The sequence below is a fragment of the Excalfactoria chinensis genome, chromosome 7 (genome assembly GCF_039878825.1).
Source record: "Excalfactoria chinensis isolate bCotChi1 chromosome 7, bCotChi1.hap2, whole genome shotgun sequence".
NCBI classification, from domain to species: Eukaryota; Metazoa; Chordata; class Aves; order Galliformes; family Phasianidae; genus Excalfactoria; species Excalfactoria chinensis.
Window position 1 is genome coordinate 16,360,067 of NC_092831.1, and position 27,975 is coordinate 16,388,041.

A 27,975-nucleotide genomic window follows, 5' to 3' on the forward strand; every position below is an offset into this window, starting at 1 on the left:
AAGGTACTGAGCCTGAGTAGGCTTGGGAGAAAGCAGCTGTGATTCAGTATTAGGAGAATTTCTTATAGGATAGGAAAGTATTAAAGCCACTATTAAAGGCTGATTGAGCTCTGCACTGTGCTGCTTATTTGTCTTTCAGTTTTTGCTAACTCAGTTTTCAAGCTGAACAGACAACTGCAACAGCTAAAGAGAATAACTGGGATAACCAGAAAAGCTTTCTGAAAGCTTCTGCACTGGAGAAGGGGCTTAAATCAAGGCCCTTAAGACTGGAAGAGGATAGTGCTTACAGCCAACGTCCCTCACACTCTCTCGGTAGTCTGATCAACAAGATCTATATGATATTTTCCTGATTGACAAACAAGACTATAAATTGCTATAATACAAGACAAACTGCTATAATGCATCATATTCAGAGCTTCCTCTACTATAAGTGTATGAAATTTAGTTAGAAATTTGTCTATTAATTTTCCTTTCCAAACTCTGTAGTTATTTATTTGATCTGAGATATTTTTTCCCTTCATTACAAAACAAGGATTTTTTAAAAATCGCATTATAAGAAATCGATTCCTAAAATAAGAGATGAAGTAGGACTGCAGCCACAGATACTTCTGTGTGATCAAACCCGTCAGTTCAAAAGCATCATAGCTACAGAAAATTAACTACTGAACTCTTTAATAATTTATCTTTTTGAAGTAGAAGGGAGAAAATATAGTTGGCAACATGATAAAAAAAGGTATCTTACTAATTATCTGATTCTAAAAAATATAAAGACTGTAAGAAGAAAAATTAGTGTGGGACATTTCTCATGTTTAAAATAAACAGAATAATCCACGTATCCATATGAAAATTCATGTAAAGAAGAAAATTCTAGAAATGCCTTTAAATGGCTCTTCTAGTAATTGTAAACCTTTACTCAGGAAACAGAGCAAAAGATGAAAGCAATTAAAAACACATTCATAATTTACACATTTGTACTGTATTGATTGATAAAGAAACACATTTATTCCCATGGTTTCTTTTTCATGGAAGTAATGCATTTCCTGCTTTAGTAGCTAGATAAATCAACTTCTGTTTAAAATGGACTTTACTTAATGTAGCAGTGGTGCTATTTTTTATTTTTTTTTAATATTTAATTTGGTTTTCCAGAACACAGGAAAATGTTGATTGTACAGAATTCTAAGTTATGTGTCACAGAGTTGACACTGAAATTTCCAAAAATGTTATGATAGAGTCCTATCAGGAGGAAAATTAATGGCCAGTAGATCTCCTTTCTAAAGAGGTACAAACAAACAGACAAACTTCCTTTAAAAACATAAACACAAAAAAAAGCAACAGACTCACCAGATTTCCAACTGAAAGTACATGATTGAATTCATCAGTCATCGGATAATGCTCCATGGCCATAAAGAGTGTATTTAAAACAATGCAAATTGTAATAGCCAGGTCAACAAATGGATCCATTACAACTAAGTTGACAATATGCTTTACTTTTAACCAATGAGGACTGCAGTCCCAAATCAAGAAAATATTTGCAAATTTATACCAACATGGTGGGCATTTCTGTCTCGATTCTTCGAGTTCTGTGGGAAAGCAGAATTCATAAGGAGGTGATTGCTCTAACATTCTCAAGGCTAGATGAGTTACACCAGTCAAGTTATCAATCTACAATGGCATATCCTTTATAATTTTTAATAGGGCTTTTTTAGTAAAGTCTTAAAAAGTAGCTGTCAAATGCATTTAACTTTGTTCAAAGCTGATCCATCTGGAACAACTTTGTAATTCAGTCACTATTCAGATCAGTATCAATTTATGTATGACGTGTATTTGTAATATGTATTCTGTTGTTCCTTGATTAAATGTCAGACTATTCCTCAATATTGTGTGAATATTTTTACTTCAAAATCTGTATTATTTACATAAAATTTTTCAACACAATATTCATTTCTAGTAAAATAAAAAAAACATTTTTATCACATACAGTTGAGCTTATAAAGAGTAACTGAATAATAGAACTGCTAAAAAAATGTACATGTAGCTATATATTTGAAAAATGTTCCATTATTTTTTTGTGTACAGTGAAGTGTTTTTGTTTTTTTTTAATAATATGCATAAGTGTCCCCTCAGTTCCTGCCATCAAACACAACTTTGCAGTCCCAACAAGCACAAAGTAAATGGCAGTAAAACAATGAACTAGAAATGCTTACTTATGTAATGACCTCAACGAATATAGGCCTCTGATTGTACTGAGAAATATTTGCTGGCTTGTTGGACAGTATCTACTAAGATATTTTAAATCAGTTTCTAAGTTTCAAATCAAATTTTCAGGAAAAATATGACATTAAGCTATGTAAAACACACACCTTCCACAGTGTTTGTAAGGATGCTAGCAATGCTCATTGCTCTCTCTCTTAAAGCTGGATCTTCCAGATAGTCCATAGAAACATGGAAAGAGCCTGATATTCTCTTCCTCATTTCTGTCTCTGTAGTGGTGCCCTACACAGGGAACAGTAATTGGTGAGACCACACTTGAATAATAAAATAGACAAATACTACATAGATCCCTGCTATTAATATGCATATATACGTGCTTCGTGCACTTCAAGTTTTATCATGTCAGACTTTTCTTACTTTTGAATATCTTCAAGATATTTTTAAAATGATAATAGGCAACAGTTATCCAACTGTCCAAGATTTAGTGAGAGTTTATTCACTTAACTATTGCATTTCCTTTTTTCAAGCTTAGAAGAATTATTTAAAGAAATGAAAAAGGACTTAATTCAAAAAATTGCACTTTTTTTTGCAAACTGCTATTTCCCTGCTCTTGCTGACAGAATTCAATTTCCTATGATGTAATAGGGTGTTGATTTTTTTTACACTAGACAAATGGTAGCAAGTAAGAAAAGTATGACTTCCTCATGCTTCCTCATGCTAGCATGTTTCTAATTAATGTGAGTAGACAATTTGGAACTAAGTAAGAAATTTCTTTCAGTGATCTCTTCTCTTACCTGCATATAACATACACAGTGACAGCAAAATGTGCTGCAAATACATTCACACAGACATTTATAATTTGTACTTTTGGTAGTATGTGCAGAAATGCAATCTTCCAATTAACTACATGTTTATGCTACAGAACTCCACCAGCAAAGGATGGAAATATACAGAAATGAGAAACAAATGCTAATAAAGAACTGACTCCTTCCTTACATTTTTAGTGGGTCTGATATATAATAATATATTATCAAAATTAACCAATAATGCTAATTTTGATATAGTATTAATAGCAGTGTCATACTGATTGCAGACATATGATAAAATTTTTGTATACCGTTTTCAATTGTATAGTAACTTTGATTATGTGGACCATAACCAGACAGACATTCATAGCAAAATGAATGCATGGCCTGGAAATACAGTACAGTGCTTTTGTGGATGTATAGGTAAGTTAATATTTTAGGTAAGTTAATATTTTACTTTGTGGAAACTGCAAATTGCATTTGTTAGTTATGATGGTATTAGTAAGTAAGTGCTTATGTTGCAAACCTATCTTATCTGTTTAATTTATTAAAGATTTTACAAGATGCAGGAGCATTCACAGCTTGACCAACCAGGAAGCATTGCCAAGGATTCCATTCTGTAGGTAACACTGGCTGGTGCAGTAAGAAAAGGCCACGATGCCTAAGCTGTTTAAAACTTTCTTACATTGTCATCAGTAGCTGGTTTATCTATTATCACCTCTGGCAGAAGCTGTCCAACAGGCGATGTAGGAACAGATGGTCCACCAACCAGGGAAACCACCCCATTGCAATCCACAGTGCTATGCATCTTCCCATTCACTGGAAACACTGCCAGCATCCTGGATGACCTACTGGCCTGACTAATGTTACTGTTGCGCCGTTCACCGTGTCTGCGCGGCACAAAGAGAGAATCTCTTCTGCTATCATTGTCTTCAAAAGTGCTGTGCTCATCATCAGCAAAGTCATTTTCAGATCCTATATCCTTTGCTCTACCTCTGAAGCTGAAAAGACTTGTTCTGCTGTTGCGCCTTGGGGAAAACAGGGAGCCACGAATGCTCAGCAAAGACTGTAGACAAACAAAATTTGTAATTATTAACTAAAAACTTCAAATGTAGTATTGCCATTAGTGTCACACAGCTTTTTCAATTATTTTTCTTACATCAGGTTAGCCACTTTTACCAGAAGTTAATGCTACTGTGAATATTTTGTCTGCTTTCCACCACATTTTGTAAGAAGAAATACCTCTGCTTACAGATTCTTAAGACAAAACCAGGTTTGAGCACTGTTTGTTCCTAACGCCTGCTGAATTAGCTAGGTGGTTGCACAATATCCATCAAGAAAAAATGGATTATAAACATGCATGTTTTTACATATATCCAGCATCCTTCACATATTGAACCAACCTTGACTAAGGAGGAAAATTAAGGTTATCACCATGGAAAAACACCATACATTTTAATATGAATAGATAACACGCAATCACTCTAAAAAAACTGCATCATCTGAAGAATATTTTTAATATAATTTTTGAACAATGTTTTTACAAGAACAGGTATTTGAAGTTAAGTTTCACTCTGATGTTTTGTCTTTTTTTTTTTACAAGACAGCCTAGCACCTACAGCACTTTCTGTCAGGCACAAACTACATTAAGAAAATTTAATGAAAATCCTTGTTTCTTTTCTTTAAGCGGTAGGTTCACATTACTGTACCAGGAAGACTAAACCTGTTTTGTAACTGCCCGCAATGCTTAAAATATATGCTTTTATTAAAATTAACGATATGCAATACCTGATGTGGAGAAGAGTATTTCTTTTCATATGTCAGTCTATTGCCTTCAATAGATAACCGGAAACCTTTTCTTCTAATGCTATCTTCTGATTCAGACTTGTGAAATTCATCTTCATCTTTTTCCTCTCCTCCAGACTGTTCTTTCTGTTTTCTTTTTTTCCTTCTATTTCTCCTCTCTTTGGCACTTTTGGAGCTCAATTTGGAAGCCTCTGAGGAACTTTCTGAAAGCCCACCTGCCCCTCCTGCAGCACTGGGCTCCCTGGACTCTGCAGATGCTGTTACCGCTGCTGCTGCCACCGCTGCTGCCTGTCACATCACAGAATGAATTCAAGTCACTCAGCAAATCATGATGTCAAAACTGTTAAATTTTACTTGGACAGAATTTTTAGAGCCCCTCACCTCCAAAGTCTTAATACTTACAAAGCATACTGATGACTAAAGGAAAACATAATGAACAATATATTCCTGCTTCTGAACATTCTTGATTACACCTCAGTTGTTCTCAGTACAATGCAGAAGAGAAAATCTCTGAGCTAACTCCGATTCTGAAAGTCCAGCATGGTGGCTTTTATCACCAAATTCAAAAAACGGGGATTTGAGTATCACTAGAAAAATGCTTATTATGCGCTTCTGCATTATTAAGCCATAAATTATACCTGAGCTGCTTCCTGCTGCTTCTTTAGCTGTTCCAGCATTTGTTGAAATTCTGCCTCTTTCTGCTCTGCTTCTTCCAGGGTTGCTTGGTTCTGCTCTTCATAGGCCATGGCAACCACAGCCAGGATCAAGTTGATCAGGTAGAATGAGCCCAGAAAAATCACCAGAACGAAAAATATCATGTATGTTTTCCCAGCTGCACGTAGCGTCTGGAAATAAGAATGCATTCATAAGCAAGAACTGGTAAAGAAAGTTCTGTTTCTCCTACTTTGAAAAGTAAGATAATGTAACTGATTTTAGACCTCTTGCATTACAGGAAAAAAAACATGTTTAGTCTATTACCCCAAACAAAATTCTCACCAACTGATAAAGATTTTCCCAGAAGTCTTGGGTCATCAAACGAAACAGTGACAAGAAAGCCCAGCTGAAAGTGTCAAAACTTGTGTAGCCATAATTGGGGTTTCTACCAGCTTTCACACACGTGTAACCTTCTGGGCACTGCCTGCAAAGACAAACTGGGTGTTACCTTATATAGTTATTTTAGTATTATCAATTAGAAAATCCAGAAGATCAGGGTTAAAAAGTGTATTTCTCTTTGGTTAATCAGACTAGAAACACTAGAAGTTGTGATTTTTAATTGAGAATTTTTAAAGAACACTAAAAAAATATGCAGGAAAGGCACAAATAAAAACATACTGTGAAAAGCATAATCTAAACTTCTAAAACACAATTCAATTTCTTTAATTATTAATGCTTTAACTAATGTCAATGTGAAAACTACTGTCTGCTCCTGAATGTGATAGTACTCCTACATGCAGCAGGAACTGGAACATAGTGGGAGCTTTCTATCTGTGCCATCTGTTGCTTCTTATACCCAGCAGTAACTGCTTTAATTGCAAATTACCGATTCAGCCATGCAAATACTAAGTTCATTAACCAGTTCACTGAGCTCAATGGTGTACAGCGATGACAGTGGGATCAGGAACTCAAATCCAAATCCCAGTGTCCTAATATCACTTCTTATGTGAAAGAATGTAGTCACTCTAAGTATATGATATATATCTTAAGATGGATCTAATTCACACACAATGAAAAAATCTCACAAAAACTGGTCTTACCCAGCATCAGAACTGTTTCCACAAAGGAGAGCATCATTTTGCCCTTCCAGAAAATAAAAATGACCTGTTTAGGAAAGAATTTAAAAAAAAATTAATATAATTCTGAATATTATTGAGTGGGTTTGTTTTTGTTGTTTGTTTTTTGTTTTTAACAACAGCTCTCTGAAACAAATAGCCCAAACCTACAAGTAAGAAGATGATTTCAGATACATTTTTAAACAAGTATTAGCATCTTTTTCAGCAGGGGTGTAACTCTGGAGTAAATGCCACCACGAACTGCATTAACAACCATCACTCAGCTTACGGTTAAAATGCCGAAATATACTAAAAATCCCAAAGAATGCTGCTGGATGTAAATGAATTGTACCATTCTCCTTTCAGACTGACCACTGAACTAAATAAAAACTCAGGACATTATATTGCACACCAACAATTAAACTGTTGCTGAAAAAAGAGAGGTACTGATAATTTGTTTTAAGGAGGGAAACTTTCTGATCAGCATTGACAAGAGTTCCCAAATGGCCACTTAATAACACTTGTGGTAGTTATCTTTTATCTCACTCACCACAAGGAAGATATTGAGGCCCTGGAATATGTCCAGAGAAGGGCAATGAAGCTATGAAGGATCTGGAGAACAAGTCTTATGGGGAGTAACTGAGGGAACTGGGATTATCCAGTCTGGAGAAGGCTCACGGGAAATCTTGTCACTCTCTACTACTACCTGAGAGGAGGCTGTGATGAGGAGAGGTTCAGACTCTTCTCCCATGTAACAGAGATAGGATGAGAGGGAATGGCCTCAAGTTGAACCAGGAAAAGTTCAGGTTGGATATTATGAAAAATTTATTGCCTGAAAGAGTGGTGAGGGATTGCAACAGGGAGTCACCATCCCTGGAGGTTTTCAAGAAAGGAGTAAATATGGCAGTGAGGGACATGGTTTAGAGGCCATAAGAATGGGTTGATGGTTAGACTAGATGATCTTACTGGCTTTAATGAGTGTTAATGATTCTATGATAAGTGAACTGCAAAAATCATCTGGCTGCCAAGTGCTCTCACTACTATGGGCACTCACAGTCTGTAATGAGACTGATGATTGGTATACAGTTCGGTATATATCTAAACTGAATAACTTCAACATTCACCCGTGTAGGTAGGGCTTCAGAGGTATGTATGATTAAATTATTTATAACCTTAGAAAAGAAATAATGGGTAGGTTCCACCAAATCTCCCTGTAACTAACCATCTCAAAAGCTGTCTAGTAAATCTGAATTAAAATGGCCTTTTTAGGTGGTTTAGACAGCAACAACATTGACCTGTCTGTTCTTAGAAGAATAAAGAAATGACGAGCAAAAAGTTGTGCCTATTAAGATGCACATTCACTATATCCTTAAATTTGTTTTTTTCCCCTCAAAACAGACTTCTACAATAGCACTTCTGCAGCTACTGCACTTTTGAAGCGTTTCTTTTTTGCTTCCTGAGGAGAATTGAAACTTGCACTGGTTTTCTGCTACACAGAGCTGGCCTGCTAGTCTCCTTAAAACAGCCTCATGTGAGGTGCTACCAGCACAGCTGAGCTCAGACTTGGCTGTGGCTGCACACACTGTGCTGGTGAAGCCTGGCTGCTACAGAAGCAAACTTGAAGAAGTTTACCACTGAGTACTTGGTTTGTGGATGTGCCACCTGTCATGGGCACAGCATATTGCTGGCCACAGGAGGTAGCCCATAGCTGCACTTAGATTGTGTTTGACACTGTAAAGGACTCAGTTTCATTATCTACTCAGGCATACAGGATACAGCCTGCAGTGTGCTGCTGCTGTCGTGTTGGGTTGGCATGTGTTGCAGAATTGCACTGCACTGACCTGCAAGTAGGAAAGTTAGCTGGACTGATGCTGACCACAGCTGACCCATGTGAAAGAAACCTTATTCTGCATGATGTCAGCTAATCATGATTAAAACATGTTGGAGATTAACAGATGGTTGGGAAGAATACAAACCTGACCTGATCGAGTATATGTTGGGCTGTCATTCATGAACAGCACAGCAGCAGTTGAACCAAACCTCTAAAAGAAGGCTGGTGTGAAAGCTTTAGACAAGATGTGCTGTGAAGCCTGCTGCCCTGCCAGCTCCACAGGCAATAGCCACCAGGCTTTCTCTGCACACTCTGATACAACCACGTTATGCAAGATGGCAGATACAAATGCTCAAAATATTGTCATGACAGGAAAATTTTTCTAACAACACAAGCAGAACAGAACAGTGTAAGTACATGCCCCTAACTAAATGCAAAATTCACTGTGGTATTTCACCAATCTAAAGTGAAAAGACTCTCACTACATTCAAGGCACATGGTTGGTTTCCTTTTTTTTTTTTTTTTTTTTTTTTTTTTTCTTTTTTTTTTTTCTAGGAAATGAGGAAAAAATCCCTAACAGGCAAGTACTTCATTTCAAGGGAACTTAGAGTTGTCTGGGTTAATTTAGTGTAATGACAGTGCATAATTCTTATTTCATGAAACAGATACTGAGATGTTTCACACAGACTGAAGAAACACCTATGCTTTATAGCAAGTAGTTGTGAGGACCTCTGAGGAAAACCATCAGGTAATTGTGTGTTCAGGAGGAAGGAGCCCTCTCTCAGTGACAGGACAAGGATGAAACCTCTGTGAAACCCAGCACAAAGGAAAGCACACAACTTGCAGCTCTTGCAATATCATCTGGCATCAGATAAGCAGAAAGTATACTTAAGAAGCATTTGCATCACTAGAGAAGAGACAAACCCATGTGTGGTGGGGTCAGCATTACCAGACTCTTCTTCGTCCAATAAAGACATTGTACTAGGACACTTAGAAAAGCACCTGGGCTGGCCCCGAGACTCTATTCTGTCATAGGTCTCTACTCATTGCTGACTGCAGCTTCTTCTTAATACTTTCAAGCAACTGAGGAGATGATTGTTTTCTCTACTAGAGAGTCTTTGAGAGTTCTACACCTACCTGATCAGCTCATTTATTTCTCTTAGGCTGTTTCCATTTACTTCATAGAAGACTAGCTGGCAATATGTTTAAGATGAAATAAACATCTTTATTTAAGAAACTAAAAGCACTGAGAGCACTAAAAGAAAGAGGCAAAGAGAGAATAGATGTTTCAACTCAATTACAAGGAAGGAAAGAACAGAGCTGGCACAGAGATATCCCTAAAGATTTTGCTAAGCCAAGACATTTTGATCTCATGTTCTTGAGCTGAAGAAGAGTAGGTAATATAAGCATCACTTGAATAATTCTATAAGAAGCAATGTTGGATTTCAGAATTGCTCTGACAGCCTACCCCGCTGTGTACCACAGCATGCCTTCGAACACATAATGTATATTAGGAAACAATAATTAATAACTGAAAAGCATCTTTAGTCAGTCAGTGCACTATGTATTTCCCAGAAAACTTTGTTTATGTAAGACTTGATGAGATAAATGGATCTACCCTTAATTTTATCAGATTTGATATCTCAGAACATTGGAAAAGAGAGTGTTTGGCTCATTCATGCCAGCAGTGTTTACATTAAGTCTCTCTAAATTGTATTCCCAAAACTGAGCTCAGAGGAAAACCTATGGCTTATATGCCTTTTTTTTTTTTTTGTCTGTGTGTAATATACACAACTATTAGCCATTTAACACTGTTATTTCTATAGACAGAGCCATTATACTGCTCTGAGTTTCAGCTAAGACCTTTCTTAGTCTCCTGTAAAGCAACTACTTAAGAACCATTTCCATATACCAGTAGCCAATCTGGGAAAAGAACAGGAAGATGGGAGATCATTGTTTTTTCTGTGAAACTGCCCATAAACAAGGGAAAGCTTATTAGCTCCATAATAAGATTCATAATTTCATACAAAATATGAACTCCTACATAAATAGCACCGCAGGTTGAAGGAGCCATTCATTAAAGTATTTTCTGTAAATAAAGCGGCACGATTATTCAAGGGACTTTAGGTCCCCCTGAATCCAAATCAAATCAGAGCTTCAGTTCACAGATTCTTTGTTAAAAGAGACAGAAAATGAAGCTTGACCGTGAAACATGTAGTCTCTCTTGCATCTTGCTGCACACAATGGCATGGGACCTCTCTGAATTCATGAGTTCAAGAAAAGTGAGTTTCACAAGAAGATTATATACTAATTTAAGAAATATAGATGGAAATCAACCACAGTAATTGATCAGTTGCATGATCATGGTTAGAATTACTTCTACTTGAAAACTGCCTGTCTTTGACATGCAGCCATTGAACCTTTTATATCTTTTCCTGTGAGATCAAAGATATGTCTGTCATGAAATATCTGTTCCCCACGAGGTTTTTCTTAACTGTGATCAAATCACCCCTTAAACCTTCTCTTTGATATGCTAATTAGGTTGAGCTCCTGGCCTATCTTGGTATAAGGCATGTCTTCTAGCCCTTTAATCACTATAATCTTTTCTGCACATCCTCCATTTTTTCAACATTCCACCTAAACTGAACTTTCTACAGTATTCCAGTAGCAACTGCAGTGGTGCTAAATACAGGGGTAATACTGCCTTCCTAGTCAATAATTTATTTATGTGAACAGGATACCATTTAGCTTTCGACTGCAGAGATTTAGCCTTAATTTGTTAGAGTCCCGTCTGCTCCAAAGTGCCTTAAGGTGCCTTGCTAAGGACCTTCTAATCACATTTCTGCATCTTGCCTCTCAGTTGCAGCTCTGCAACCTTTCACACAAGCTGCTGTGACTGTCCTTTGCAGTGCCTCTGTGGCACAATTTTTCCTTTGTTTTCCTGTTTTTCATGTGATCTTATTCTCATGGTGTTATATCTGCAAATACAGTGTTGCTACAGCAGGTGCTCCTGGAAAGCAATAGTCCCCAGTGAGAGAATTATCCCTCCCCCCCTCCAGCCTTTTCCCTCTTATTCGTGGTAGCTGTTGATTCGTATTAGGTGACCTTATAATATGCATGTATGAGCTTAAAATCCAACTGGCCATGCAGACCACCCTGATCAAAGCATATTCCAATTAGTGCTAATAGCATTGTAAGTATCAAATACCCACAGGGAGTATGAGCAGACTCTAATGAAAAATATATGGTTACTACAGGAAAAGTAGTATGGGGCAATCACCTGCTGCACTGGAAAGAACTCTCAAGGGATGAAATTCACCTGGGGGCCTCAGCACAGCTAACTACTATTGTCAGTTTCCCTTTCCTCTCACTTTTCCTTCTTCCTTTCAATTCTTTCATTGTTTGAGATGATGTATGTCACCAACTACAGTCTTTTTGCACGTGAACCTGTCTTGCTACAAATTGTTCATCCCTGATATTTAAAACAAGTATCTTAGATTTGCAACCTCACATTTAACTGTACTACATTTGTTTGTTTATTTTCAGTTTGCCAAACTATCTTTACCAGCTTGGAAAACCATATGATGGGAAATTAGATCTGAGGAGACTTGTCTGAGATCAGTACTATTAAATATTTTAACTAATTCAATCTTGTCCAATTTGTGAATGATACGGATCTCATAAGGGTGACAGGTGAGTCTGAGGAAATCATCACAATTTAAAATATCCAGGAGAGTCACAAAGATGGTTAGAGAAAACAGGGAGCTGTTCAGGCTGGAAAAATGAACTATGCAAATACAAAGTGAAATCCTAATTAGGTTAATGTCTGTAAAAGATTCAGGAGGCAGGCAGATCACAAGCTGAACTTGATATAATGATGTTAGGGTTGTAAATAAAAGCAAGCACTAGTGGAGGATACATAAAGCACAAATTACAATGCTGCAGCGCAGTCCTTCTAGATGGCCTCCTGCCAGTTTAACCCAACCAGCAGGCCTCACAGGGAGGCGACAAGCTTGGATGTGGCTTCTGCACCATAAGAAGGATGTTTATGAGCAAGAAAGAATCCAGAAGAGAGATCTAGATTTAGAAAATAAATCTTCAGAGAAAAAACATGATGGAAAAAAGACTGAAAGTGAAGATAACAGAGCATGTTAACTTGAGCGCAGTCTCTAAATATCTCTGATACACTGATTAATGTTGGGGAATAATTTGTTTTTCAGGCCTATGGTGAAGCTGATAAGAACAATAAGCTTAAATTTAAACATAAAGTTATGTCAGACCATAAATATACTTTTCTAGTTATGGGAATGGTGGAGCACAAGAATGGATATGTGGTGATAATTCTGTGCACTTCGTCACTGGATTCCTTCAGTGGAAGTCAGAAATCTCTGACATCTGTCAGAAATGACACAATAGTCTTTGATAAACTTGCTTTGGAATATATGTCATATCTTAAGAACCAAGTGTTGAACACGTTAATAACAATTATGCTGACAATACTTACTTTCATCCTCAATGTATCCCTTCCAGTCAAATGGAGTCACTGTTGAATTAACTAGTGTACCATTTTCACCAATGCTGCTGTTGAGCTGGGAAGTGATATTTGTTTCCAGAGTGAAATTTTCTGGAGGCCACTGCAGGCATTTATTCCTCAAGTTGCCCATGAACAGCTGCAGCCCTATTAGTGCAAATACACTCAGACAAAACACAGTCAGGATCATAACATCCGATAGCTTCTTCACAGACTGAATTAGGGCTCCCACAATAGTCTTCAAGCCTGAAAATGTAAAGGAATCTTTATTCTGGTGTTCAAAAGATTTTTAAAGCATAAAAAATGACAGTATCTCCCAGTAAAGTTATAGATTTCATGCAGAAGCCCAAATAAATGATTGTAATGTCTGTGAAATAACACTTTGTGAAGAGCTTTTTCACTTGTGAAAATGAATAAAAAGCTGAAGTATATGTTCATTTGAAACTGTAAATGAAATGAGTTGCATATATTTCAAAATACTTGTTTTAGTATTAAAACAAGTGACTTTGTTATTCATGCTACACATGAATCTCGCAGAAAAGTCTTCTTTCTTTTTGTTTGTCAATACCTCTTGCCCCAAACCTTTGCTATTAACAGTTTTATAACATACTAGAATTATAAGACAGCAGTAAAGAGCCTGTTTATAAAAAAAAATCAGTTAAATTTAATGCTATAAAACTGGAGATGGTTTGGAAAATCACAGAAGTTTAAGATAATAAATCCCCCATGCAATGCCCATGCTATTTTTTATTATCTTATTCCATTAACTTCATTACTTAGTCAACATTTAAAACAGTTATATTTTTAAGACACAAAGATTCACAACAAATACCACATAACATCATGTAGGTAAAATACACATGGGTAAGAAAACTTCAGGGTAACTGATATTCGTTGAATGTGGAGAAGAAAGCTTGACATCATAAGGTGAAAACCACACACGCTGTGTACTGCAATGTCTCATGCAAGAATCTGTTAAACTCAAAGGCTGATTTCAAAAGGAAAGAGCTCATGTTAAAAAGCAATGAATCAGAGATTTCAGTTAATCTGATATCTTCCAATTCCTGCTTTTTTTTTTTTTTTTTTTTTAATTAATGTGGAAAGAAATAAGGCTTATGCTTCAAAAATGTGAGTATAGCCTCTGTGAAACAACAGTCAGCCTCAGTGTTTAACCTAGCTCTCACCTGGAATGACTGATATTGTTTTCAAAGCTCGGAGAACTCTGAATGTTCTCAACGCTGAGACATTGCCCAGGTCCACAAACTCTGTCACATATCTGTAATAGGGGAGTTCACACACAAACACAATGACAGGATAAAAAGGAACAGTTGGGAGGTACAAGGGGCCTAACACCTTACACCAGTTACTTCTTACCTGGGATTACAGAAATAGTTTTCAAAGCTCTCAATACTCTGAAAGTTCGAAGAGCTGAAACATTGCCTAGGTTTACAAATTCTGTTACATACCTGTAGGATTAAATCACAGTTATTCAGAATTTAGGCAAAGTTTATGCTAATTACTTGGGTCTTTCATCAAGACCGCTTCGGCGTTTTTAGCAAAAAATTAAATAGCAACAGTCAGAGGTTTACCTTTCATTGCAGTTTGCCTTGCATTAATATGCTTTCAGAGCCTTCAGTTAAGTTAAACGTCTCTGAAGTGAATCACAGTGATTTAACTTTGAAAGCCTAAAAATTATCTAGACTAGATTGGTAAACTTGTGGAATGAAGTCAAAGGGATGCTCCTTTTCTGCTCAGAGAAAAAAAATGCAGGACATGAAATTAGCCTAATACTAACTGAACTAATGGCTTCTGCAGTATTTACGTTTACATCAATATATTCACAATAGAATGTGAAAATTGTTTTAGATGAAGTAAATTCATAGAAGTATTTCCATTTGATGAAATTGATATGTATTGATACTAATTTCATGCCCTTTTTGCCCTTCACTTTCAAAGAAAAAGCAAAAAACAAAAACTTACGCAAAGGTAATGACAGTGAAATCCAGCCAGTTCCATGGATCTCGCAGAAAAGTAAAATCTTCTAAGCAAAAGCCCCTTGCAATAATTTTTATAAGTGACTCAAACGTATATATTCCAGTGAAGGTGTACCTGGAAAATGTCAGAAAAATTAATCAAAGTAAGTCTTCACATTCCATGCTTGCATTGAAAATAAATGTGTCAAAACACAGTTTCTCACGAAATGCTTTATATTCACCATATATATTTGTGAATTCATGTATCTTATGCATAAATTGAAGAAATGAAACCATAAAAAAAATAAAATTTTTAAAAACTGTGACAGTTTAAAAATATATTACATCCATTCCTGTGATCCAAAAGCATTGTGAGCATAAGATAACGGATACAGTCAGAACCACTATAACCTAATCCACCTAGTCTTAACTCTAGAAAAGGGAGAGCACAAGCATGCACTTAAGTTTCACTTTAAGAATATATTTACTTATATGCTGTCTTTAACTGGTATCTACAAATAGACAGCCATGGCTCTATTCCTAATATAGTGGCATTAACTCATGGTGTAGATGCTAAACTATGAAGATAAGAGAGATCTAGTGGAGTCCAAGTATAAGAATATCTGTAAATAACTTTTATTATTGTCAACCCAAGCATTTTCCCAGAAGGAGATTTGAATAATTATCCAACATTTCTACATAGTCTTAAGAGGAAATAGTATTAGTATCTCATGATAGTTCCAGCAAGAACACAACTGCAGTTACAAGCATACTGATTTATTGAGGAACTGTCAGAAGCATGGCTATCTTAAGTAAAATATGCAACTTACTCTACATTCTTGGTCCAGTCTGGAGGGTTACTCATGGTCATAAACACACAGTTGGTCAAAATAGTGCACATAATAAGCATGCTGAATAATGTAAATCATAGTTAAGGAAATCACAATAGCAATTCAAGAAATATTACATCAACTGTAATTTTTAAGTACAGCAAAATATTGCCATTTGTATTGTCTAGACTAAAATCTGACCCAAAGTAGCCACATGATGGCAGCAAAAAATAAGCAATACTACATACACCTTTATGCCAAATGTTTAACTTCACTTAAATTTTTCCTCTAGTTGTCTTTTTACATGTTATGTTCCTTAAAAATTGCATGAAAATTGTTGATACAGAAGATAATGCAAACTAAAGAAAGCAGTTCACAAATGAAATTGCATGTAAGAGCCCAGGAATTTTAATGTCAAGTTACATTTCAACCAAAATTATGCAGAAAATTTGTGCTATAATTCAGATCATTACTTAAAGCTGTTGAAACATTCAGAATTGCACATATACTTTCAAGTTAACATTCAAATCACAGGGAAGGGAAGGATTTACCTGCCCAATTCCCATAGGTGACATTTGTCTAAATTGTTGAATAAGCAGTAAATATAGTGATATCTTTCATTGAAGTGAAAACTCATTTTGGGGATTTTGTTGTCATACAAGCTCCGAATAGCAAAACATAATAGAATTAATAATAATTATTAATAATAATAATTAATATTTATCCTACATGGTGCTTGCCTGAACAGTCCACAGGCAGGATTCAAGATTCTGAATTTATTTAATTGGGAATTTAAGAAACATGGAGATATCTCCTGGAAGTTTCAAATGTCTCATAAAACAAAGTACATGAAATGTGATTAGAGATATAGCACTCTGGTAAACAAACAAGATTCTTATTTTAGGGATATTTTTAAAAATGGTAGCAATCTGATCTGTGCCAGTAGGATAAACACTATCCATTCAGATGATATCCTTGGTGCTACATACACACATCTGATGCTTAAGACAAAGAAGTCTGTCATGACTTTTATAGGGCTAGGCAAAGAGCTCTATCACATACAAAACTACTTTGAGAGAATGTTAAATCAAAACGGCCAGTGTTCAAAAGTGAGAAATCAGACTGAAGAAGGCCTATAAAACTCCTTTGGTAGACACGATGGACTATCTTCTCTGAGCCAATCAGCACTGTGCATCAAATTGAATTTGCCAGAAGGATCTCTGCCTTTTTTATTCTTGATCCTTCAGCTGTGTAGGAAATGAAGTGTCTATAAAAATCTAAATCCTGAATCCTTACGAATTTTAGGAATAAAGCTGGGAGATGATTACAGCTTCAGCTAAAGATGTTAAATGCATTTTTGGGAGAGTTTTTAGTTCTGCTTGGAGCATTATTAGTTTACAGCAGTGTATTATTATTAGTGAAGGCCACAGGTAGGTCCTTGCACATTGCTCACTCTGTACATTACTTGCCACGAGTTTGAGTTGCAAGGCTAATGTGCTGGTCAATCTCAAAGGGAACATATGCTCAGCATCTGTTATTAATATTAAGCGTTAAACCTGGCCATGCTTTCCCATATGAGAACCTCAAACATAACTGGTACTTTCAGTGTCTGTGCCTCTTTTTCCAATTCTCTCACATTTTGAGTGTTAAAATCTCAAACTTCCCTTAATTTATTATTTTATGTTAAATAAGAATTTAACTACACACATATGTGAACAATTCTGGTATACAGTGACTTCTTTTTCACCCTCTTCCTGTAAAGGAAAGGATTTCTAATTTCAGTTTCCAAAGGCTAGCTAGCATAGAGATACTTTGCAAGGTACCACTTTTTCTCTAATGCATCTCCTTGATCCTTTCTAATATTCCTTGCACCCTGCAACTCCAGCCTGCATTACACACCTCACCTTATCTAACCTTTCCATTCTTTCCCATCCACTGCAAAAGTCTGGCCATCCTCCATTACTTCTGTGTTGCCCTCCCAGTTGAACACTCTACCTCGACTTGAGTCAAGCAGGCAAAATACCAGGGGGTGAGTCAGCAGAGACTCATCAATTCTAGGGGCTGCTATCATAACAGGTACCAACAGTGAAGAAAGAACAATAGCAGAAGTCTCTGAGACCTAGAAGAGACACTCTGACTCCTTGCTGAGTGAATAACGTCTGATTGTGTGTCTGGGCACATGTAGTTGGAGCCCCACATACAGAGGTTCAGGGAATCCAGTGGACATGTATGTGGAGGTTCTCCAAGATATGCTCAAAACACATTTTTCGCTCTGAAATCAAAAGGCACTGTTTTTTTACAGAGACTACAATGCCAAACTCCTGCCTCAAAGCAGAGCAGTAGAGTTTACTGATAAGTCATAAGATCAGTAAAAATAGTAAAAAACATAACTGCCTTTTTTTTTTTTTTTTTTTTTTTTTTTTTTTAATAAGCTAACCTTGACAAAATATAAGTATCCAAAACCAAAAATGCATTATGGAACATTGTAGGTGACTGAACACATTAATATTTGCAGTGTTTGCATTGTACTGAATTAAAAACAAATAAACAAAAAACCCCACAAACCTATCCTTCCACTTAAGATAAAACAAACAAAAAAACCCAAACCACTTCTGTACTTAAGATAAAAATAGCTTTAATCTGACAGTACTGGCTACATTTTCTCACCATCATCACCATGATGCCTGCAGGTCTGTCAGGTCCCTTACTGTCCCCAGCTGCTCCCTCACTCCTTTCCTCCTCTCACTGCTTTAACTTCAAGGGAGCTTAGAGGAAAAGGTCTCCTGACTCAGCAGCAGCCACTCCATTTTATTCTTATCCAAATATTTAGAAATTTGCCCCATCTCTAGAAATAAGACTTCTGCATTTGAGTAACTGTTCTATGTTTTACTGTTACACTAAAGTTTCTATGTGGTGACTGCTTTTCCCACTCCCTGGGTTATGCAAGAAGTTGCACAAAAAACTCATTCTCTAGGAACGTCCACCAACTGTTATGAACATCGGGCACCAATCTATACACCAGACTAAAACCTTCTATCATGCACAGTTTCATCAGTTATGATCCCCCAAGCTGTCCACCATTTGCACATACAAAGACATTGCAAACTGTCTGCAGGGCTGCTGCTGCTGCTTTCTGGCAGTGGCTTATGATGTTTGCAATTAACTAGATTGCACAATTTTAAAATTGAGAGCTTTTCTGGAATTGATGAGTATTAAGTGCTTTCTTTACTAGATATAACTTTTATTATGGATAGGCTTCATATCATAAAAAATAAAAATAAAAATCAGGAACATGTAACAGTTTAATATTAATGTTAATCTGGAGACATTTCTCTCAAATATTCCTGCAGATTTCAATTGTCTTTAAATTAACAAGAGTTTTTTTTTAAAATGAAAAAGATTTACAAATCCAGAGATTAGTGATTTCTCAAATCCATCTGTAAATTTCTCCAGCTAAAGTACCAAAATTTGACAGAATATCTATGATGCATTTGAATAATATACTTAAACGTATTTAAATAATACATTCAAATTTCTTTGTATTTATAGAAACTTACCATAACTCTCACACTGGGAAAAGAAATAACAACATATGAAAAACTTCTATTTGCAATGAAATATGAGGGTTTTTTTCTTGAACCAAAATTGAAAAAGGATATGAATGTACCAAAATTTTAATAGCTATTTTTCTAAGAGGATTGAATGGAGTTAAAATGTACAGGGCAGAGGTGGCGCTGAATCGGAATATTGCCTTCCCTTTGTTCAATACTATAAAGGTCTGTAAAAGAGAAACAAAAGGCACGTTGTAGGTGTGTGTTCACCTTAGATGCTCATTTTAAACCTTTTCTAGAGACAATCAGCAAATTCATGAATTTCTGAATGATCAACATACAAAAAGCATAACTCACTTTTGAAATAAAGCTTACTTCCTGTACTTACCTGATGTCCAAAAATATAATTTTAAATATAGAACATTCATTTCATTACTGCTTTCATAATGCAGCTTTGTTAAACAATATATATATGATCTACTTCTAGTAGCAAAAGATGTAGAAATGAGTAACTAAAATTGTTATTGTGTTTATACTTTTCCATGATTGTGCTAAGGATAGAGGGAAATAGCAATAACCCACGTAGTCATCAATCTCTGAGAATTGTGGGCATCCAAGTACACCTCACCTTAGGAGAACTAGAGGTACACCCAGATAACCACGCTCCACAACTGTGGTTTAAAGCTGTAAATCTTCCCCAGGACACATACATCATGTTAGATTTCATTTTAACCAATAGTAAGTATATAAAGCTTAGGGAAACTCTGAAAAAAATTGCTTACACTACAGCCCATTGCGGCTGCAAAAACATTAACACTATAACACTGGAAATGCAGACTGCCAAGTTTCTTTGTGGCATTGAGGTGACCTTCAACTGTAAAAATGAACAAAACAGAACAAAAAGAACTGCAGAAGAAAGAATCAGTAATTTGGAAGAGATCTGCATGCACAAGGATTATTGCCTAAATTCAAGCAGAATTAGTTAGTATTGAAGGTATACATACAAAAGGTATTGAAGAAACCAGCAATGAGAACTCTCTAAGTCGCCTTTTCTGTTTTGCTAGGGTTGTTTACTTCTTGGACAAACTATGATAAAGCTCCCTTGCTTATCACTACATTGCTGAAGAAGCGAGCTGTAAGCTAGGATGCTATTGGAAATGTGAGAAAGGAGATATTGATTTCTTCTCGTATAAGTGTGGAGGGAGACATGAAGTCCACTGACTGATGGCAAGTAGTGTTCAGAACTATTTCTGGGAAGGCTGTCATTCTGGAAAAACATGCCAAGAATTTTCGAGGAAGACAGTTCTTCAGACTGCTTATATTCACGATGCTTAATGTATACAGACCAGGAAGTACCAACGCCGATTGCTAGGACTATCCAGGAGGCAGAGGGAGTTGCAGAGATTAGGGTTTTCACAAGTGTGTGGTGGATACTGAGAAGGCAGAGGAAAAGAAGGGGATGAGTACTGAGTAAAAGCTTTCCCAGCCCTAAATTGCTTACTGCCTTCTTCCCTGAGCTGCCTCTGTTCCAACAAGAGATGTACTTGTTTTCCCTGCACAGGAATTGAGAATCTGCAGATGTAACTGAACAACAGGATAAGAACTGGGCTAACATTCCTGAATTATATTTCCAGTTAGATAACAGATGACCTTTCAAGGGTAACTGTAGTTGACTTGACCTTAAATGAAGGTTTCATTTTAAATATGTGAGTAGCCAGAGAGATGAATGATGGGTTTTTGTACCTTTTACCAAAGGGAATGGTGAGTTTTCTCTCCCAGGTCTGGCCCCAGTCCCCAGGCCTCACAGCTCGCAATAACAGCTTCTGTAGCTATGAGGTAGTTGAGAAAACATACTAAAAATCACATTTCCTACCTGCTTTGCGTCTAAAACTACACCACCTACATTTAGCCAACCTACATCTTTTTAAAAATCTTTGAACACTAGCAGATTAAACATACATCTCTTTTCTAACGTGCCTTATGGAAAATAACAGCATGCTGGCACCACTCCAGTTTCAGTTGGAAGCTGCTGCTATTTTAGCTGTTCCACTTTCTGCTGCCCTGCATAAGCAGAACAAGCAAGACTTACAATTTCTATTTTGGTTTTAATTTTCCACCCAAAACATCTCTGTGATGGGAATTTTGAAAATGACTGCATTGGTTCTCTGACTTGTAGCCTTAAAAATGAATTAAAACTGTATCACGTCTCTCAAGGAGAATTTTCCTAAAAATGCAAATAATGGGGGTTACAGCTGATTTCCAACTCCTGCATAAGCTTCCTGCATTTGCACCCCAGTCTCATCCCAGATACAAGGCAGTGGTAGGCAGAGTGGATGAACATGAAAATTCTACCCACATCTGCCAGGACAAAGTACACATATGTTGAGAAAAGCCAAATAAATTCTAAATAAATTATAAGAGTAATATTCGTATAAGGAAGATTATAAGTATTTTTCCAGGGTTTATGTTTCATGGAATGTTTTATCGTTTTATAAAGGCTCAGACTCAAAGTATTCCAGTGTGAATGTAAATTAAATGAAATACCTAAAGAGAAGTGTCTAATTTGCAGCTTTGTGCCTGTAACCTGGCCTCCAGCTCCATACCTTCTGCCATATTTGACCCAAACTGAGAAACTGCAGTCTTATCAGGGCAAAGAAGGAGGAATTGTATTTCAAAGTGATGCATCCAAGAGTAAAGAAGTCAAACAAAAGCAGCCTCCAAGAACCTCTCAGGACAGAAAGTTCTTAAACATTATTTCCCCTCTCTTTCCTCCCCTCTGGCTTTGAAGCAGTTTCTTGAAGGCTGAGCACTACTGCATTGCATTACCACTTCCCATGGTTAGACAGACACTATCTCAAAACCCACAGCACCTTCTAGTAGTGCCAGCTTCTTAGTCTTACAGCCAAGCAGTTTATCAGGGAAAGCCCTGGAGTGTGCTAGCAAAAGAGACTTTGGGCATTTCTGAAACTGGTATTTTCTACTTTTGTGGCTGCTTGTTAAAGGCATATTTTTATTATTTTTTATTTTTTTTTCTAGCTAGACCTTAGCTCTTTTTGTGTTACTAGAACTTTTATCTTCAAAATTCTTTCATTTGAAACTATCAAAGATGTCTAAGATCACCAGTGCATTCACCTTTTCTGATGTTAAGTAAAATGATTTTACAGGACTTTTTTTTGTTTTCTTCTGCAAGACAAATCAAGTCTGGGAATCCAGAAGGTATGGTTTGATAGGATTAGGCAACTGGTACAACCAAGGACAAAAGGACAGAGCTCTTCTGACAGGCATCAATCAGCATCTTTCTGGCAAGAGGCAGGGTGGGCAGAGACAACCAGCAAGAAAGCTAAATCTACACTGTAACAGAAGAAAAGTGAAGTAGGGCCCATTTAGTTCCAGCTATTCTTTTGCTTCTTTTTAATGAGGCAGCCTAGCTTCAAGACAAAATAACCAGACTTTAAAGTAAGAAACCAAGTGGACCAGATTTTGAAGCATGCCTGCACATTTGGATCTGAAAGGGTTCCAGCTGATCCTTCCTCAAGAGATAGTGATACAAACCTCCCTGATCCTTTGTGATGGCAGCTTTACCATGAACAGGCAGTTGCCATTGTATCTGGAACACACAGATTTGCACTTAAACAGGAGTAGAATACAAAAAGTGAACAAAGGCTTAAGAATGCTAAACTGAACAATGTTTGGAACACTGCATTACTGAACACCATGTACAATGGCAGGTATATTAAGTTGTAATAGACAAATTTTGTTCCCACAGTACAGTTGCTGACATTTAGGCTATCTGAAAGTACAGTGCTAATTTATACTGCTATTTTTCCCTATTCCTTTCAGCTTTAAGTTAATGTTAGGCCTGAATACATCCTCTTTGGTTTTGCATAAAAACAATAATACCAAAACATAATATCAAATTGATATCATATGCAGTAGAGTGAAAAGTATCCTGAAAATATAACTGCCTGAGTATGGCAAGATAGGTGGTAGACTTCCATTAATTACTTAGTAATTAGATCTTTAGCGAAGAGCTCAGTCCCACTGATTCATATTACCCAGAAGACTCCCTATTCCCCACTCCAAAGAAACAAAGAACAACAAACAAAAAAAAACACCACCAGATCAATGGTATGATGCAATACATGCTTATGAAGCAGCTGATGGATGATCTTCCTCATAACTCAAATTTGGAATAAAGAAGGTATTCCTACAGTTTCTGAAAAAACACAGTGAATATGATCATTAATATCGTTTGACAAACACTGTAAATAACCACTTTTATAGCCTATTTGAGCTTTTGGAAGTCAAACTTATAGATGTTCCATGGACAAATCAGATATAGTTTATGCAGAGATCTTAACAAAGATGAACCACAATAATGGTATCTGCTAATCCATATACTTGTCCTAACTCTTTCTAGCAAATACTAATTTTCCTTCATTCTGTATCACTTCTTTAGACCCATATAATTTCAGATAAATGCTTCCCCAGGCAGCAATATATAATCTCTATCATGCAGAAGTTGTCAGTCTGTTACATTGGGATAGTGTGTGCTGATCGACTCCTTGGCCTTATAGGACAGAATTCAGAGAGGAGTAAATAGAAATCTGCAACAAAAAGCGGTACGGAGGTGAACACACTAAGCATTAAGAGTGCTTTGGCTCTTCCTGGAGTTGTTCTCTTCTGCTTCAGGCTTTTCTCAAACTCTATCTGCTTCTGAGGCTTGCAGGACAGGACCATCAAGAGCCTACCAATACACTCGAAAAAGAAGCAAGATAAAAATCTTTTCAGAATTCACATCAAGTAGATAAGAAATCCTAGGATTAAGATATTTTAATGCTGGAATCCATCTTTGGAAACCTATTTTCCTCCCACTGGAGGAAGAATGGAGAGAATTGTAGTGGGTGAGAAAATTTTGTCTTTTATTTGACTGAAAAAGCTGTTTCTATTCCTGTTTGGCAGAAGATTGAATCACTTGCATAGAGCGGATCTGTGGATGCATAGAGCATAGAGGAGAAAATGCCAGCAGGCAGCACTGCAAATGTGACTTGCCTGTAGAAGTTATTTAGTGTGCAAATAAAAAGATTCTTCCTTTCACAAAGGCCAGATACAGAAACTTGGTTGAAGATTTTCAGCAAGCAGACCTGCCTGATACAGTCAGTTTTCAGCTCCATCAATGAATGAACTAAATGGCTTGTCAATTTCTAAGGGCTTAAGATTACCTGTAGGTCATTCCTAGCACATCTTCCGTTTTCACTAAGAAGACACAGAAGACTGACTGATTTGACTATAAAGGTCCAGGATGAGCTCTGGGCAGGTAGAAACATAATTATGCATGATTTTGTATCATAAAAGTCAGATGCAATTAGTACAGAACTCCACAAAACCTGCTTTTGTAGAAACAGATCTTTCATCTTCATAAAAGTAGAACTGTGATTTAAAGATAAGTTTTTATATACTAAGGATGATGGCTCCTATTCTGTACCACAGGAGACAATGAGCACTTTGCTACCATTTAAGAGAGCTGTGTATAAGTGTCTAGATTTTCACTCTATGTATTAATACCCTGCTATATTCAATATGCAACCAAATTATACAGTCAGTCATCATGTCACATTTGCTGCCAATCTGGTTAATGTTAAAAATTATACAGCTGTAACAATTCTCATTACAGAAAGCAGGAGGACTGGTTTGCCAACAGCACATGAGGGTGAATGTGTTTTAAAAACACAGAATCACAGAACATCCCAAGTTGGAGAGGACCCACAAGTATCAACAAGCCCAACTGCTGGCTACACAGCAGTTATTCAAACCATATTTCTGCGAGCACTGTTCTAACACTTCTGCTTCAGTAGGCTTAGTGCTGTGACCACTTATTATGCATTAGCTAAATTTAATTTTTATAACTAGATGTGAAATATCATATATTTTCTGGAAGGTGGAACACATATCTATCAACGGCATCAAACATTTTCTGCTCTTGCACACTAATTATTTTAACAATACTTAGCTGTTTCCACATTATTAGAATGATGTTTTCCCACAATGTTGTCAGTTAACAGACACAGAAACTATTTTACTCACAGTAAGAAAATGAAACAAATACGATAAAGCTCTTCAAACATTTTCATGTGAATGGGACTGATATAAGACTCACTTTTTTGTTGATATAATATGGGTCCATATCTTCCAAGGGCTCAGACACCATTCCTGGAGGAATGTCACCATATATAAATGGAAGTGTTTTTCCGGCCTCCAAATCACTGTTTGGCTTTGGCCCATTTTCATCATCGTCTTTACGATCTTGTTTAGAATTCTTAGCTTTTTCTGCAGCAATGCGTTGTTCAATAGCTGCAAGAGACTCTCTAGTGAAGTATTGGAAGCTGTCTGGTCCTGGTGGTACAAGCACTGGCTGCTCCATCTTTTCATCCTGCACATTTTAATTACCATTTATTCTTCTGCATAGGAAAATACTAAAGGGAAAAAAAAAAAAAAAAAAAAAAGTTACAATAATTGAGTAAGAAAATTACAGCATTTATTTTGAAATGCTTTTGTTTATAATTTCAAAATATATGCAGATTGCTCCAAAAATAATACCTTTTATTTATTTCCTTGAAAACGACAACAGATATGAAGAGCGCAATAACACTATTTAATAGAGCAAATTCTCAGCTACAAAACATTATTTTTAAACATAGTCACCACCATTAGCCAAGCATTTTTGCCAGTAATAAGCAAACCTGCATGCTCATAAAAATCAGCTCCAGTGGAGGTGACAGCTGTGCACTGCCATCTGGAAATGGCTTGCCTTCCATGTCACTGTCACCACTGTTGAAATGCACCATCCAACCTCCTCTATTCTCACACCCATGTTGGTCTCCATAAACATTCAGCAAATGTTGATGTCAATGGGTGCAACTTTTTCCACAGAGAGGAATTCAGTGACAAACCTTTGCTTCACAGGCATTTCCATGTCAGACACCATTTTGTCAGACTGCCCCTCTGCTGCCATCTGCCACATGGCAACATGGAACAGAGGATTGACGGACTGGGAGTCAACACAATGGAGTCAGGCTCTTTTCATTGTTACCCAGCAAAAGGACAAGAGGCAATGGGTACAAAGTGGAACATAAGAAAATCCATCAGTACACAAGGAAAATCTTTAAGAGTCACAGACCACTGGAACAAGAGTGCTCAGAGAGGTTGTGCTCACCTGGACACTTTCTTCCGTAAACTACACTAGGGAATCTGGTTTTGCAGGTATGTCCAACCTGCAGGGCTGAGCCTGTCCTGTGTCTGCCCTCCCTCCACCATCGCAGTGGTGGCTCTGCTGAACTGAGTTGCCCAGGCCTGGGCCCTCACCAAGTGCTCACAGCAACCAAACAGCAGTATGCAATAGTCTGAAACTGGGAGACAGGGAGGGCCCAGTGTAGTGCTAACTGAAGTTATGGCATAACTGTATATATTCTGATGCACTGGCTAAACACGGTCCTGTGAACAACAAAAAACATGCAGCTTCATTTTGTGTTTTGATAATGAATTGGAGAATAGGTTTCAAGATTGAAAAAGAAAATCTTTTTTTTTTTTTTTTTTTTTTTTTTTTTGTATATTTGCAACTAATTTTTCAGCCAACATAAATACATTACCTGCAGATTTTCATGAAGAATGTACAGAGTTGCAATCAAACATTCAACTCAAAAAATGTGATCCTGCCTCTTTACCAGAATTTTATAAGCCCTATATTATGAGAGAAACATATCACTCACCACCCAATCATGTGTTATTCATATCATTGCTAATTGGCAGTACGTACATTTCTGAAGCACAGGGAGAATAATGTTTCATTAAAAATCTCTGAAGAACTGAGAACTCGCTAAGAATTGCAACCACTGCCATTGAAACAGCATGATGCATTAGTTTCACAAAAACAAGGTCAAATATCCCAGTACTTTTATGCTTTGTTGCTCTTTTTTTCTATGAATATATGTATATATATAACACTTTGATATTTAAATAAATAAACTAGACTGTTTGTATGTGGCCCAAGACTATTCCTCTTCACCCAGTTCATCCCATGCAAGCCAAAATGTCGGACACTCATGGACCAGATGATATCCAGAGGCAGCTTTCAACCCCTATGATTCTGTGTAACTGCAGTCTCCACTCATTGCTGTGGTTTTTGCAAAATGATTACTCAGACTTTCAGGAGACTGAATGCTCAGTACAAAGCAGTACGCTTCAAAATAAGCAAGAGTTATGGAATGACAGAGAAGTAAAAATACAAGACACAGCTGTGAGGGGAACGTATCAACAGAGATTAAAAGGAGATTAAAAGAGAATCTTTGTTTTATGTGTAACAATGATTTTTATGTGTATTAATGATCATCATGTAGATCATTAATGCCAGGGTAAGCACATCTTGATCGCACATGTATTGAGTAGCAGATTAGAGTAGATAAATCAGGAAAGTGGGATCAAAGTGCTTATGTGATCTATAGCCCAGTTTTCTGAGAAAAAAAAAAACAAACAAAAAAAAACAAAAAACCAACACAATATATTTCTTCTGGGTACATAGAACCACTACCCACAATCAGGGGAACAGATTCTAAATAACTGAGTTGAAGACTTCTCATTGTAAAAATCGAAAAGGTGCTGATTTCCTATTAA

General features: G+C 36.7%; 1 protein-coding gene across 6 annotated transcripts in view; it reads right to left on the bottom strand.

Annotated features, from left to right (window-relative positions):
• The window catches only part of LOC140254689 (sodium channel protein type 1 subunit alpha), a 79,168-nt gene that overhangs the window by 33,154 nt on the left and 18,039 nt on the right, over nucleotides 1-27,975 (bottom strand). For 2 of the 6 annotated variants that reach the window (XM_072341549.1, XM_072341548.1), the window contains 13 exons: nucleotides 25,466-25,781; nucleotides 19,417-19,535; nucleotides 15,758-15,847; nucleotides 14,935-15,063; nucleotides 14,139-14,230; nucleotides 12,928-13,200; nucleotides 6,578-6,641; nucleotides 5,820-5,961; nucleotides 5,462-5,668; nucleotides 4,806-5,111; nucleotides 3,736-4,083; nucleotides 2,361-2,493; nucleotides 1,342-1,580 (listed from right to left, as the gene is read on the bottom strand). In XM_072341549.1, coding sequence (XP_072197650.1) covers nucleotides 1,342-1,580; nucleotides 2,361-2,493; nucleotides 3,736-4,083; nucleotides 4,806-5,111; nucleotides 5,462-5,668; nucleotides 5,820-5,961; nucleotides 6,578-6,641; nucleotides 12,928-13,200; nucleotides 14,139-14,230; nucleotides 14,935-15,063; nucleotides 15,758-15,847; nucleotides 19,417-19,535; nucleotides 25,466-25,729 — 2,406 coding nt within the window. In that variant the 5' untranslated portion in view covers nucleotides 25,730-25,781. Of the gene's footprint in view, nucleotides 1-1,341; nucleotides 1,581-2,360; nucleotides 2,494-3,702; nucleotides 4,084-4,805; nucleotides 5,112-5,461; nucleotides 5,669-5,819; nucleotides 5,962-6,577; nucleotides 6,642-12,927; nucleotides 13,201-14,138; nucleotides 14,231-14,328; nucleotides 14,421-14,934; nucleotides 15,064-15,757; nucleotides 15,848-19,416; nucleotides 19,536-25,465; nucleotides 25,782-27,975 lie in introns of all 6 variants that reach the window. The other 4 variants (XM_072341546.1, XM_072341545.1, XM_072341547.1 and 1 more) reach the window with 3 other exon arrangements.